This window comes from Rattus norvegicus, chromosome 16 (genome assembly GCF_036323735.1).
Source record: "Rattus norvegicus strain BN/NHsdMcwi chromosome 16, GRCr8, whole genome shotgun sequence".
NCBI classification, from domain to species: Eukaryota; Metazoa; Chordata; class Mammalia; order Rodentia; family Muridae; genus Rattus; species Rattus norvegicus.
The window spans coordinates 43,890,328-43,905,180 of NC_086034.1; the positions used below are offsets into that span (position 1 = coordinate 43,890,328).

Below are 14,853 nucleotides of genomic sequence, written 5' to 3' on the forward strand. Positions count from 1 at the left end.
GGTTGTGGAGGGGAAACCAGGAAGAGGGATAACATTTGAAATTTAAATAAATATAGTAACCAGTAAAACCTTTTGAAAAAAGAATGTCATTTCAACCTTCATTTTTGTAAAACCACCCTATATCCCTTATAAATTATCCAATACAGAAAAAGAGACAACATGCCAAGGATAGCCCCAGCTTACAGAGGAGTTGTGAGGAAGGGATATCTACAAGCTTTGAAACTAATGACTCAGAGTCAAATCATGGGTCCAAGCTGGCACCCTTTGTTCTGCTGGAGTCAGCTTCCCAGCCTGCTTTCTCTCTGGTTTGCTTTCTCTCTGATCTGCTTTCTCTCTGGAGATCTCCAGACACCCTTTCTTTTTATTCTACTCAAGACAATTCTCAAAGCAGCTCTCTTGCTATACTAAAAAATTCTCTGGATAGCTCACCTCCTGCAGATCAGAAGCCAGTCTTTTATTTTACATATCAATCCAGACATTTACTTCATTTTCTTTTGATTATCCTATGAATCAGTATCCTGTGACCCAGCCCATTAATTCTCTGGGAACAGCAAGCATACATTTTCTTGTAACAGTGCAAAGGAATTTAGAGATCAGCCTCCCTGTTAAGCACAGACAATAAGATAACCCGGTGGGACCCTGCCCTGAAATTACCATTTCTACCACACCTGGACCTAAAGTAGCTCTGTCCCAGCCTGGCCTTGAACTCAGGAATCTGTCTGCCCTTTTAGCCACAAACAAAAAATTTAGCTGGGTGGGATCTATGACACTCTCCACTCCCTAAATATTTTATCTTCTTCCTTAGTATCTTTCTCACAAGTTGGCTCATAGTGTAGCTGCCTCTGTTCCTTTAGATTCATGAAGCTGTCCATATAATTCATATTGCACCCTTGATTTTTGCATACCTGAGAATATTGCACTCATGATTTTAGAGTCTCTTTCTTTCTTTCCTTTTTATTCTTTAATCTTTTCTTTACCATCCAGTCTTTATCTCCCCCAACCCTCTGACTTCCACATCCCAAACTTGTGCTACCTCCCCTGTCTCCAAAATGATGTCCCGAATCCCCCACTCCTTACCAGACCTCCCAACTCCCTGGGGCCTCAAGTCTCTGGTAGGTTTATCTTCTCTCACTGAGTCAAGACCTGCCAGTCCTCTGTTGTATCTGTGGTGGGGGTCTGATTGGTGGCTCGGTAAGTGTCAATCCCAGGGGGGAAGGAAAGGTTAGTTGAGACTGCTGGTCTTCCTATAGGATCACACTCCTCCTCAGCTTCTTCCAGCTTTTCCCTAATTCAACCACAGGAGTCAACAGCTTCTGTCCATTGATTGGGTGTAAATATCGGCATCTGATTCTTTTAGCTGTTTATTGGGCCTTTCAAAGGGCAGTCATGATAGGCCCCTGTTTGTAAGCATACCATAGCAACAGTAATAGTGTCAGGCCTTGGGGTCTCCCCTTAATCAGGATCCCAATTTGGGCCTGTCACTGGGCCTCCTTTCCCTCAGTCTCTTCTCCATTTTTGACACTGGGGTTCTCTCAGACAGAATCAATTCTGGGTCAGAGTGTTTGACAATGGCAACCCCATTCCTCCACTTGATGCCCCCTGTCTTTCTACTGGAGATGGACTCTACACTGTAGGATACTTCATCTAGGGTCTCTCCCTTTGAGTCCTGAGAGTCTCTCACCTCCCTGGTCTCTGGCACATTCTAGAAGGTCCCCCAACCTCCTACCTCCGAAGGTTGCCTGTTTCCATTCTTTCTGCTGGCCCTCAGGGCTTCAGTCCTGTTCCTACCACCAATACCTAATCATGTTCCCCTCTTCCCCTCCCTTTCCCCTTTTCCACCCAGGTTCCTCCCTGCCTTCCCACCCCCTGCCATCCCCCACCCCTGATGTGATTGCTTCCTTCCAATAGGGATTGAGGCATGCTCATTTGGGCCCTTCAGCTTGTTAACTTTCTTGAGGTCTGCATTGTATCCTGAGAATTCTGTTCCTTTTTGACTAATATCCACTTAGTAGTAAGTACATACCATGCATGTCCTTTTGGGTCTGAGTTACCTTCCTCAGGTTATTTTCTAGTTCTATCCATTTGCCTGAAAGACTCATTATGTCCTTGTTCTTAATAGCTGAATAGTAGGCCATTGTGTAAATGAACCACATTTTCTGTATCCATTCTTTTGTCGTGGGACATCTGGGTTGTCTCCAGCTTCTGGCTATCACAAATAAGGCTGCCATGAACATAGTAGAACATGTGCCCCTGCGGCGTGGTGGGGCATCTTTTGGGTATATGCCCAAAAATGGTAAGCGGGGTCTTCAGGTAGATCTATTTCCAATTTTCTGCAGAAGCTCCAAATTGATTTCAAGAGTGGTTATACCAGTTTGCAATCCCACCATCAGTGGAAAAGTATTCCTCTCTCTCTCTTTCTCTCTCTCTCTCTCTCTCTCTCTCTCTCTCTCTCTCTCTCTCTCTCTCTGCATCCTTCCCAGCATGTGTTGTCACCTGAGCTTTTTATCCTAGCCATTCTGATTGGTATAAGGTAGAATCTCTTTTCCATATCCTTAAGGGCTGTTCTGTAGGTCCCAGCATTTACCATTTTGCTAAGACATTAGCCAGACCCTTGTCTCCTTCACTCATGCTGTCTCTGATTATCATGGAGTTATTGGTGTTAACAGGGAAAACATTCTTTGGAGGAACATGAAAATATGTACATAATTATGTAAACAAACCTTATGCCCATGGCAGCCATTGATACTCCTAGAGGCCCATGTCCACTGGCCCTGTCCCACAGGCAGGAACCATGTCATTCTATCCCCACCAAGGCCATGCTGGACACAGCATGTATGAGGTACACAAGTCTTTCTGTTGACACTTATAGAGATCAGGAGCAGGGGAGAGCCTTATATCCCACTTTCTGAAACTGATCTACTGACTAAAATCTTGAATTGGGTTTTAACCTAAAACAAGGGTGTAAAATGAACTATTTGCTCTCTTACTTTAGAATAGCATTAAAATAGCATTAATTCACATTTATGATAGAATTACTAAGTTAATTTGGAATACATTTTTTTCCTTTCTAGACTCTTGCACAAAGTCATAAATGAGCTGGCAGAATGGTATTTTCAGGATGGCCGAGCAGTGTTGGCTGCATGCTGCCATCTCGCTGTAGATGATATTGAGGTACAATGCTTCAAAATGAAGAGCTCTCAGATGTATTGTGGTGTTTGGTCGGGGGAGATCAGATGGCATCTGGTGTTGAATGCCTCCAAGTCTCTTGATGAATGATCACACATATATACTATCCACTATGTGTTTCCATGTTTTATCTATTGTTTAACCAGATAAATATTTGTAACAACATAGGCAATAATTTAGTACTGTTGCCTAATCTATAAGAAGTTTTTAAGATTTCATGTTTTCCTGTGATGGAAACTAAATGACATGTTCTGGATACTGGAGTATAGGAGCAAAAAGACTTGGGAGCATAGCTCATTGACAAAACACATGCTTAGCATGTATGAAGTCTTGGCTTCTATAACTAGCACTACAGAAAATTAGTTATAAAATGTTAAATTCTAAGTTGAACAATAAGTTTTATGTCCCACAGCCTCAATCTTTCTGTCTGAAAATTGAAACTATTTTCATATAGGTTCTTTATTGAAGTATTGTATTCGATTTATTTAAGGAAAACTAGTGTCTAGGGTAATGCTAGTTTATCTGCTTATGAGCCTAAATGAGAATGACCACCAAGCATCTGTGCAACTGAAGGAACTTTTTTCCTACGAACAAGCTTGCTATGGCATACCTGATCCGTGGGAATGAACTAGAGCTGGCGGTCTCAGTGGGCACTGTCTTAGGAGAACCTGCAGCCCCAGCAATGCACTATGCCCTGCAGTTACTGGCAAGAAAATGCATGATGATTCCAATGTGGTAAGAAACTTTTAATCAAAAGAATAATTTTGCAGTTACGGCATGCATTTTAGAATATTGCGAACTACTTTTGAAAGATAAGGTGAAGCATAGAGCATGTGTGATTATATCCCTCTATATCTATATGTATCATATATATATATGCATATATATTTGAGATATCATTGTGAAAAAAATGTGGCAGGGTAATGAAATCTATCCTGACCTTTTCTGAGGTAGCCTGGTTGTAATTCTGTAATGCTTCAAGTGTTAAATATCGCAAGACAATGCGTGTATATTTTTCAACATTATTAGGACCACTAGTTCTTACTTAAATGTTTTTCCCATCCCCTCCTGTTCTTGTCATATCTTTTGTCTTACTTTAAGGCCAAGAAACAAAATTACTCTGGCTGAAATCTTAGAGAAGTCCTTGTTCAAATTCTGTACTTTCAAGAGGTAGATCTTCCAAGGGGTTAAATGGAAACCTAAGCCTAACTCATTCTTATTCAGTTGTCCATCACCTTATTCTTAAGAGCAGACAATCTGTGATTATGCAGGCATCTTTAGCTGTCACTCAATAGCTAGTTATTGACAAAAGCTGACTATAGATTGTTTTGTTTTGTTCTGAGGTTAGAAATATGGCCTAGCAGTTATGAGTACTTGTTCCTATTACAAAGGACATGGGTGCAGTTCCAAACTCAAATGTCAGGAAGCTTACAACTACCTCTAACTCCAATTCCAGTGCCCCCTTCTGGTCTTTGTGAGCACCTGTATATACATGGTACACATACTTACATTTAAACACAAACCTTCACATAAAATTGAAGAATTAATATAAATCTCCAGAATTTTACTTGTCTTTCTTCAAAATACATAAGTTCTGGGAAGTATCTAACTAAATTTTTTTAATAAGAAAGCAGTCTTTTTTAAAAAAAGAATAATTTATTTTATTTATAGGTGGGTGCACTGTAGTTGTCTTCAGACACTTCAGAAGAGGGAATCCCATTACAAATGGTTGTGAGCCACCATGTGGTTGCTGGGAATTGAACTCAGGGCCTCTGGAAGATCAGTCAGTGCTCTTAACCACTGAGCCATTTCTCCAACCTGTACCTAAACTTTTTAATGAGATCTTTGCCCTCTTCCTATCCACACTTCATGTGAACAAACTTGGAGGATGAAGCTTTCTTGGTGACTGTAGCATGCAATGATGATGGTGGTGGTGGTGGTGGTGGTGGTAGTGATTTGGATGCAGCTCACAAGTTTGAACTTCTTATTGGGTGCCAAGCAATAGTTTAAATAGTTTACATATCATGAACTACTGGGTTCTATGAAGCAGATACTGCTTTGCCTGAGGACTCAATGAATCATGATCCAAAGTAACAAGGTAGCTGTAAAGTTTGTGCCCTTAACCACTAAAGTGTACCACTGCCTCATTGAAAATGTTCTATTCTTTTTCCAGACCTTGGAATTTGATAGCAAACTATTATTATCATTATTCCAAGTTTACTGATTTCTTATAGTGATTTAGGAGCACCCTCCACTAACAAAATAGAGTTGTAAACCAAGAGAGACTCAAATATTTCTCATATCAACTGTTCATTGAGACTTTCAATGACCCCTATCCTTGTCAAAAGCCTGTAGCTATCAACTATGTAGCCTATTATGTTTGTTCTTAGGTCAATCAAAAAGTTTGAAATGTAACCCAAATCACTCATTTACAAATGCGCTGACCCCATGCTCATGGCCATCATCTAAACTGAATGAAATATGAAATATTCTTTAAAGATTTTATATATATGCATACATACAAGTGTATATATGCATACATATGTGTATGTATTTATGTATATACGTATATATACATATGTGTGCATGTGTATTTGTATGTATATATACATGTAACCTTATGTGAACTGAGAAGGTTGTAGTCATGAATATAGAATTACATATCTACATGTGTAACAAGAAACAAAAAGAAGGCATGAGTTTGAGAGAGGGAAAGGATACGTGGGAGGATTGTATTGACAAAAAATTTTAAATAACATAATTCTAATTTCAAAAAGTAAAAAGAATACTTTATATATTTGAAGAAAGAGTAAAGATAAAATGGTTGCTAATTGCTAATTATTATTGTTTTATCCACGTGTTTAAGTTATTTCAACCAGCTGATATCTGTCATCCTTTCTTCTAACAAAATCACACTTCCCTCACCTGGCGACTCCTTCCCAGTGTACTTCCTTTTCATAGCCAATGACCCGAAACCAGGATAAAGTTCAATTTTCGGAAAATATGCCACTAAGTATGATAATTTTCCGAAGAATTTCATTTATAGCTATTGGAATCCCACAGATTAAAAATAATAATTATCTAGTTTAAGGAAGCTAATCATGATTTCATAAATGAAAACAGTTAAACGGTTCATGTATCTTACATTTAGCAGTGCAGTTTTGTTCACATCTTGGCGTTTATGATGTTTGTCTGATATTCACATCCTGTATCTTCTCTGCAGCTTCCCATCCGTTGTATACAGGTACTGTCTACTTTTGTTCTTATTAAAGTACAATTTTAAAACTTCACACAATTTTACTTATTTAAGACTACCCACATACTATTTGATTTTACAATATTCCAATATGTAGTGTAAGTTATACAATGTACAACAAGTTAAAACCTAACCATACAACAATAAAAATTGTTTTTATAGCCTTAACTCTATGGCTTCATACTTGTACAGAAAAAAAGTTGTACTAACTATGACTTTGTACAATGCTTAAAGTTAACTAACTATGCTGAGCAAAATAAACCACATTCTAGTTATGAAATTAAGTTTAGATGATTTCAGTGGTATATATTTTGTTATTGAGCATACAATAATGTACTCAATTTTAAAGAAATAGTGGAATAAACAATGAATATAATCAGCGACCCTTAATTTTTTTCTATATCAGGATATAGTTTGTGGGGAAAAGTGAAGTTTTATTTTTAGTTGCTGGAAGTTTTAATGTTGTTTTAGTATAGTTGTTGTCAAAGGAAAAATTAGAATGTAATTCTGTATTTTAAAGGACATTAATTTAAAATATTATTAGAAATGGTAATATGACTCAGCAGATAAAAATGCTTTTATAAATATGATGACCTGAGTTCAATCCCATGGCAAGGCTATGCACAGGCACACACACACCCAAACACACACACACATAAAATAATTAAAATATAAAAGCGTAATAATGTATACCTCTTTAAAAAAGAGGTAAGCTACTTTAATTTGGAGTTTTAAAAACTTACCTGATCAATGATAATAATAGTATAAGGAGGTTAAGATGATATTATATTGGATTATTGATTGTCTAGGAAAAAAACAAAAGGAAAATTATTGTAGTTGAAATATTTTATGTCAAATTTTGTAAAACGCCTTTAAAATTATTTTTAATTCTAAAAACATGAATCGAAGCCTAACTCAGATCACTACTGGTCTGTTTTGATGGGGTGTTAGGGTAGTTGGCACATATATTTACTAAGAGTTTGGATTTGACAATGGTTGCAAATGATCCCTGTATCTATACTATAGTCTTTATATTTTTGAAAGCATATATTATATTTTAAAAATTAGTGATCATATAAATGATTAAAAGCCACCATGTAAAGCTAATTTATGAGCCCTTGGTTTACAGTTGTATATAACATCCTTTAATCTATTGTCTATTCTAAAGATACACCAGATATACATATATAATCCTGAGCCACTTGAAATTTAGTGTTTTCTGAATTATAATGCATAAGACAAACTACTCACTTACTCCTTGGAGAAAAGCTTCTCACATCTTTTTGCACAATGTTATTAAGTCCTTGACAATTTATTTTTGTAAGCAAATTATTGCATTAGTTCCAAGATTTTAAAATATTTAAAAATTGTATTTCTTTCTCCAATTTCCTCCCCGGTCTTAAAAAGAACAAAACAAAACAAAACAAAAACAAGCAGAAGAACACCAAAGGTTGAAGTAGCTAAGTATTCTGCAAGTGTCAGGGTGCAGGTCCATAGAACTTTTGTTGAGAAGAATAAGAAAGGGGCAAAGCTTTCACATTACTATATTATATATATATATTATATTATTATATATAATATATATTATATATATATATTATTTTCTCCAAAATCCTATCTACAACTGCTCCGTTTGGCAGAAGATTCTTCTTCAATGATAACTAAAATTGAGAGCTATAATTTAGGAATTTAAGATTTGGCATTTTGAAAACTTTTATTCTTTCTGTAACTCATACTTGAAATGGTGTGATATAAACAAACAAACAAATAAATATTGTGGATGGATAAACCAGGGTGGTAGAGTGTGTCTCCTTTTGAAACCTTTGTGGGTCTATTTTTGGATCATTTACTCAATGGAGTTTTCCCTTTTGTTATACAAACAGGAACTTGGCAGTTGATCTTCTCCTGATGACTCCTGATAGGGAAGTACATTTAATAAAACTCTGTGCCTTCTACCCTGGGTGCATCGAAGAAATAAACGACCTTCACAAAAAGGTAGCTGATGATGCATTAAAGAGTCTTGTCTGGAATGAAAAGCTATAATTTTACTAACTTTTGGTTTATTTAAATAGAACCTCATGCCCCAAATTAAATAATCACATGGCTTCTGTGGATTTCTGTTGATTCAACAAAAGTGATAAACAAAAGAAAGAATGATTATTGACTTCTAGTTCCAATCCCAAATTTTACAAAGAAAGGAAAACAACAGAAGAATCTGCACAAATTTAAGATGGAATGAGAGTTTCAACTTCCATTTGTCTAACCAACCCATAGTCCTTTTTATGGTTCTATTTTGTATCTGGGATTTGTGTACAAATTAGAACTATTAACTGCTTTATTTGCTTGCGAGTGTAAGGGCTCACATAGGCACACACATGCACACACATGTACACAAGGAGGTCACAGGTCATTATGTGAAACTTTCCACTCTTGCTCCCACCTTTTGTTTTGCCATAATCACTCATGAGATGTAGATCTCACTGGTTGTCTAGACTGTCTGATCAGCAAGCTCCAGGGATCTTCCAATCTTCAGCTTTGCAGTGCTGGGATTACAAGTAAAACTGACGTGCTGGGCTTTCATGCACATCCTTGAGACCCAAACTCAGGACCGCAAGGCAGGTGCTTTATTCACAGAGATATCACACTAACCCGTTAATAGCTTTGTAAAAAAAAAAAAACCAATGAATTTCGTATATGTTATTTGTGATTTAAAATATATTTATTCAAAAACTTTGGGAATCTTTACCAATATACAAGGAGTCTAAATGTTTAACTGAAGGTAATAGTTATACAAATTAGAGTACATTTCTTCTTTAAAAAAAAGTCATGAGACTGTTTTTGATGAGGGTAGACGTCTATAATGCATACATAAGGTTTCATCACATAAATAATATATGAATTGTTATAACACATGTAAGAATATACTATAGTTATTTTATTTGTTTGTTTATTTATAACAGTCTCATTATGTAGTCCTTGTAACTCACTATGCAGACAAGTTTGTCCTTAAACTCACAGAGATCCATCCTCTTCCTCCTCCTCTTCCTCTTCCTCCTCCTCTTCCTCTTCCTCCTCCTCCGCCTCCGAGCCTCTCCGCCTCCACCTCTCTGCCTCTCTGCCTCTCTGCCTCTCTGCCTCTCTGCCTCTCTGCCTCTCTGCCTCTCTGCCTCTCTGCCTCTCTGCCTCTCTGCTTCTGCCTCCTTAGGCTGGAATTAAAAACATATGACTATGCTATAGACAATTTTAAGCAAAAGAAAAATACAAGAACCATATTTCCTTATTCTTAGCTTTCAAAATAACAAAATTTTCAGTTTTTAAAACTTGAAGTTTTTTCCCTAATCGGTGAGTAGCATTCATCATTTAGCATATACCTATTATTATATTAATGTAGACATGCCAAAAGGGTGAATAAATGGGTGAGTATATGCCAATGACTGGCTTTGGCATTCATGCAGTGGTAAACTGAGGCAGGCAGCCCTTGAGGTCAGTGCTTAGAGCTTCTGCTGACCAAGCTAGATCCAGATACCTACAGGGACTGCTACCAAAGGCAGTGAGATATTAGAAAAACTACTCAGCAGACATTTTCTGAGGGAACAAAGCTTATTTTACCAGGGCTGGCAGTCCCTGTGGCCATCAGAAAAACTGTGAATTCTTTTAACTCCTTGGGACTGGTGAGAAACAGAAGGAAAGAAAGAAAATTTACACACACACACACACACACACACACACACACACACAAACGCATTCTGAATGGATGAAACAAAAGGCAGAATCTAATAATTCATATACACAAATATACATGCATATAAGCATAATACCAACATATATACATACAGACCTATAGACAAACATGTACACATTCACACATAGAATGGCTAGAGTATAGCTCCAACAATCAGGCTACAGGGATTCCACACATACATACATACATACATACATACATACATACATACATACATACATACACAAAATCGGTGGATGGAAGGAACAATGTTCCTGCCACACCATATTTTATTCTGTCTTCCATTGCTTATATATCCTAGTAAACTTTTACAGTATATACTGTAAGTACATTTTAATTTTCTTCTAGTAAGTGATTATGAAAAAACAGTGTTTTCCAATACATTTGCAAGAAATAAAACTTCCTAGTACAGGTAAAGAAAATAAATTATTCTAGAAAAAGAGTCATGTGCATTCATAACCAAGCAACTTGTTACAAATTAACAAAGTGTGAACAAGCAAGGTAGTTTTCCCAGTCAGTTTCTCTTACTGGCAGGCAGCTATTTGTACTTATAAAGAAAGAAGTAATTATTTTATTATTTGTCTTTAAAAGTAATCTAGTAAGAATCATTTTATATATATGTACACATATATGTACATACATATATAACAATTTAAATCAAATTTATACACACAAACATCTATATACACATACATACACAATTATGTATTCTTTTGTTTAAAATGTTTCTTTTTCATTATCTTTAATAATTTTTTACAGTCCAGTAGTTTTTCCCATCTTGGTCCACCCACCCAGAGTTCCTCATACCATTCCTCTTCCCCCATCTCCAAGAGGATGCCACCACATCCACACCCACTCCACCAAAACTCCCCACTTCCTGGGACCTCAAGTCTCTCAAGGGTTAGGTTCATCATCTCTCAGTGAGTCCAGACCTGGCAGTCCTATGCTGCATATGCATCAAGGGCTTCATATCAGCTTATGTCTGCTGCCTGGTTGGTGGCTCGGTGTCTGAGCGATCTCAGAGAGGTCCAGGTTCATTGAGATAGCTGGTCTTCCTATAGTGTGGCCACCCTCCTCAGCATCTTCCAGCTTTTCACTAATTCAACCACAGGGGTCCCTGGCTTCTGTCCATTGGTTGGGTGTAAGTATCTGCATCTGACTCTTTCAGCTGCTCGTTGGGCCTCTTGGAGGGCAGCCATGCTAGGCTCCTGTCTGTGAGCACACCACACCATCAGTAGTAGTGTCAGGCCTTGTGGCCTTCCCTTGACCTGGATCTCAATTTGGGCCTGCCATTGGACTTCCTTTCCTTCAGTCTCTTCTCCATTTCCATTCCTACAATTCTTTCAGACAGGAATAATTCTGGGTCAGAGTTTTTAACTATGGGATAGCAACTCCATTCCTCACTTGATGCCCTTTCTTTCTACTGGAGGCACACTCTACAAGTTCCTTCTCCCCACTGTAGGGCATTTCATCTAAAATTCCTCCCTCTGAGACTTGAGAATCTCTCACCTCCCAGGTCTCTGGTACATTCCAGAGGGTCCTCCCAACCTCCTACCTACTGCGGTTGCCTGTTTCCATTCTCTCTGCTGGCCCTCAGGGCTTCACTCCTGTTTCCCCCACCCCAATACCTGGTCGTGTTCTCCTTTCCCCTCCCTATCCCCTCTCTGCAAATCTAAACTTTTATATAAAAATCAGTCATATCTGTAATTCTCAAAATGCATATCTACTCATCAGAAATTCTTAATAAATCATATCAGGAAGCTGATCTCATCACCAGTCCAGCCTCAGTGAGAGTCACACCAGCCTGTGCTGCCATTGTTCTTGTTCCCTGATGATAAAAAGACCCTTGCTTAACTAGTAAGAGTGTGCCTTTCAAGCTTCAGATTGTTCCCTAAGATTTTCTACATCAGAGCCTAAATACATCTCAACCTAGCTTCCCTAACAATTTTATTTTTCCAAATGTTTTATTTTTTAAACCTGGTGTCATTGCTGACAATCTACATCTCTAAGATCTCTCCTCAGATGCTGATAAAATCATTAATCTGCTCCAGCAACAAAACCTGAAAGAGATCAAGCACTATTATTGTGAGTGCCAGAGATACTGCCCAGTGAGGGACTGGAAGCCCCCTTAACACTTGTATATAATTCTTAGATTAAGAGGGATGTGAGAGCAGCAAACAGAAGAACTCCACAACAGCATAAAGCCTTTAGGACAGAGTCCTCAGGGCCGTGCCACACTGAGGCTCAGCCATGTGGCTGTGATGACCCCTGGATTACATTCCATGACTTCTAAAGCCATTTGTCGTTCCTCCTGCATGGCCCTCAGCATGTGCTATGGAGTAAATCATACCTATTATTACAGAAATATTTATGAAAAGATGAATATTCAGTTCCAGTGGTAATTTGTGACATTATTAGAGATTTTCAAATATTCCCTATACACTTTCTATTATCTAAATCCTGTCTAAAATTTGCTATCGGCCTTGTGGAAATGGGTCAGTGGGTAAAGGTGCCTATCCTCATTTCTAATTATTTGAATTCAATCCCTGTTTCCCATATGGAGTAAAATGTTACATGCAAGTTGCCCTCTGACCTCCACATTTGTGCTATGGACAAAGTATACACACAAAACAAGTAAATAAAAATATAATAAAAATCTAAACATAGATAAAATCTAACATAAAAATAAATAAAAGTTATCTGTGTTTTAATTTTGTAAACACCACTAGAAACTCTTTGTTAAAGATGCATGTGGAAAGAGGCAATAGGACTTTTGTTTCTACTTGGCTTGACATGAGTTGTATAGTGTTTAAATATGTGTTAAGAGTCTCAGATGCAAGAAGTTCTGATGTTATCGTGATAGGGAGGATGAATGACTCACCTAAGTTTATGCATCGTGGCTTATTTAAATTAACAAAACAAAATCACGTATTTACAGGTCACAGTGTGACATTTTGATACATACATGCATTAATTCAAATCAGGGGATTTTCCACACCCACCACCTCAAATGTTTATTGTCTTTGATGTAAAATCACTTAAAATCCTTTATTCTAGGTCTTTTGAAGGATACACTGTTATTAACTGCAACCACCTTGCTATGCAGCAGAACAGAACTTACTTTCTGCTCCTCTTTCTAGGACTATGAGCTGTAGAGAACAGAGTCAACCTCTCTCCTTCTCACGGGAATAATAGGGCCATGAGTGCAACCAATATTCATGACATATTCTAAAAGATATGATTAGAATCTTTGATAAGAATTTATTAGTTGTTCTTCAGAAAACTAGTGATTGTAAAGTTGTTAATAACTCTGAAAGCTTCCTAAGGTAATAATAAAGACCAAAGTCAAAGCACGGTATTAATCTATTTGAGAAACTTCATGATAAGACAGGAATTAATCTTGTATTCTAGAATATGACATTTCAGTGACAGTCACTTTTTATTATCTTTATGTTTAATTTTCAATCAAGAATAGTAGTTATCTTAAGTTTTCAATGAATCGAAATAATAATGGCAAAGTAATAGTAACAGGCATATATTACACACACACACACACACACACACACACACACACACACACACACACACAATTCTTAGTGAAGCTTTTCAGAGGTAGAGACCTAAACTACTCAGTCTACTTAATTTTTAAACCATAAGAAATGTGAAACTATTTAATAACTATATTAATAAATATATTTTAAAGCATTAATCTATTATGTTGCCAGGAATATGCTTCATTATTCTTCAATTTTATTTAAAATAATATTTTTTTCTTTTTTTCAGAGCTGGGGACTGAACCCAGGACCTTGTGCTTGCTAGGCAAGCACTCTACCACTGAGCTAAATCCCCAAACCCAAAATAATATTATTTCATTTTCCCAACTCTACCCCCTCCCATAATACCTCCTTTCCAAGTTCACAGCTTTCTGCTCTTTAACCATTGTTTTTCCAAATACATATAGAGGAATAATACACATATAACCACTGCCTGCATCGTCTGTTCAGTGTTGCCTACGTGATATATGTTTCTAGGGTAGTCAGGATGGACTATCCAGTCTGTGTTTCATTCCTGGGGAAGACGGATTATTCACATTCTAGTAATTACTACAAGTTAGTAATTGCTTGTAGCTCCTTGTCCAGGCACAGGACACTGCGTAATTTCCCCCATCTATATTGAACTGCCAACTGCTGTTGGAATTGTTCAGATCTTACTTAGTTAGCAATATTGTTGAGATTATAAAATCATAAGGGTGCTGCTTTCATTTTTATCTTTAATAATCATGTATATTTTTACATACATTTTAAGTTATATACATTATATAGATTCATTAGATCTATATAATGGAAAGAAAACATCTTCACTAAGAGACATAGTTTCCATTTCTATAGAAAGGTCTATTTTTTTAATATTAATGAGCATTGTTTTTCATTTTATAATAATGAAATTTTGGAGACCCAAACTTTCCACACTGTATATTTTAAACTGTCAAGCCTTAAAACTTACAGTGGTTTAGTCTTTTTGGAATGGAGTTCTTTTGCCTCAAAGACTATTTTCAATTGTAAAATAAGAGAATGTGTGAAGTACTTTTGTACTTGTTACATATAATGTAGCTTTGACAATATCTCTATTATATATTTACTCTAGAAAGCTAACTAACTTCATTGTGAGC

General features: G+C 37.0%; 1 protein-coding gene across 6 annotated transcripts in view; it reads left to right on the forward strand.

Moving 5' to 3' along the window:
• Wdr17 (WD repeat domain 17) overlaps positions 1-14,853 on the forward strand; it is a 131,199-nt gene that overhangs the window by 97,339 nt on the left and 19,007 nt on the right. For all 6 annotated transcript variants that reach the window (XM_008771249.4, XM_017600361.3, XM_008771250.4 and 3 more), the window contains 4 exons: positions 3,072-3,171; positions 3,782-3,921; positions 6,410-6,430; positions 8,326-8,437. In XM_008771249.4, coding sequence (XP_008769471.1) covers positions 3,072-3,171; positions 3,782-3,921; positions 6,410-6,430; positions 8,326-8,437 — 373 coding nt within the window. The remainder of the gene's footprint in view (positions 1-3,071; positions 3,172-3,781; positions 3,922-6,409; positions 6,431-8,325; positions 8,438-14,853) is intronic.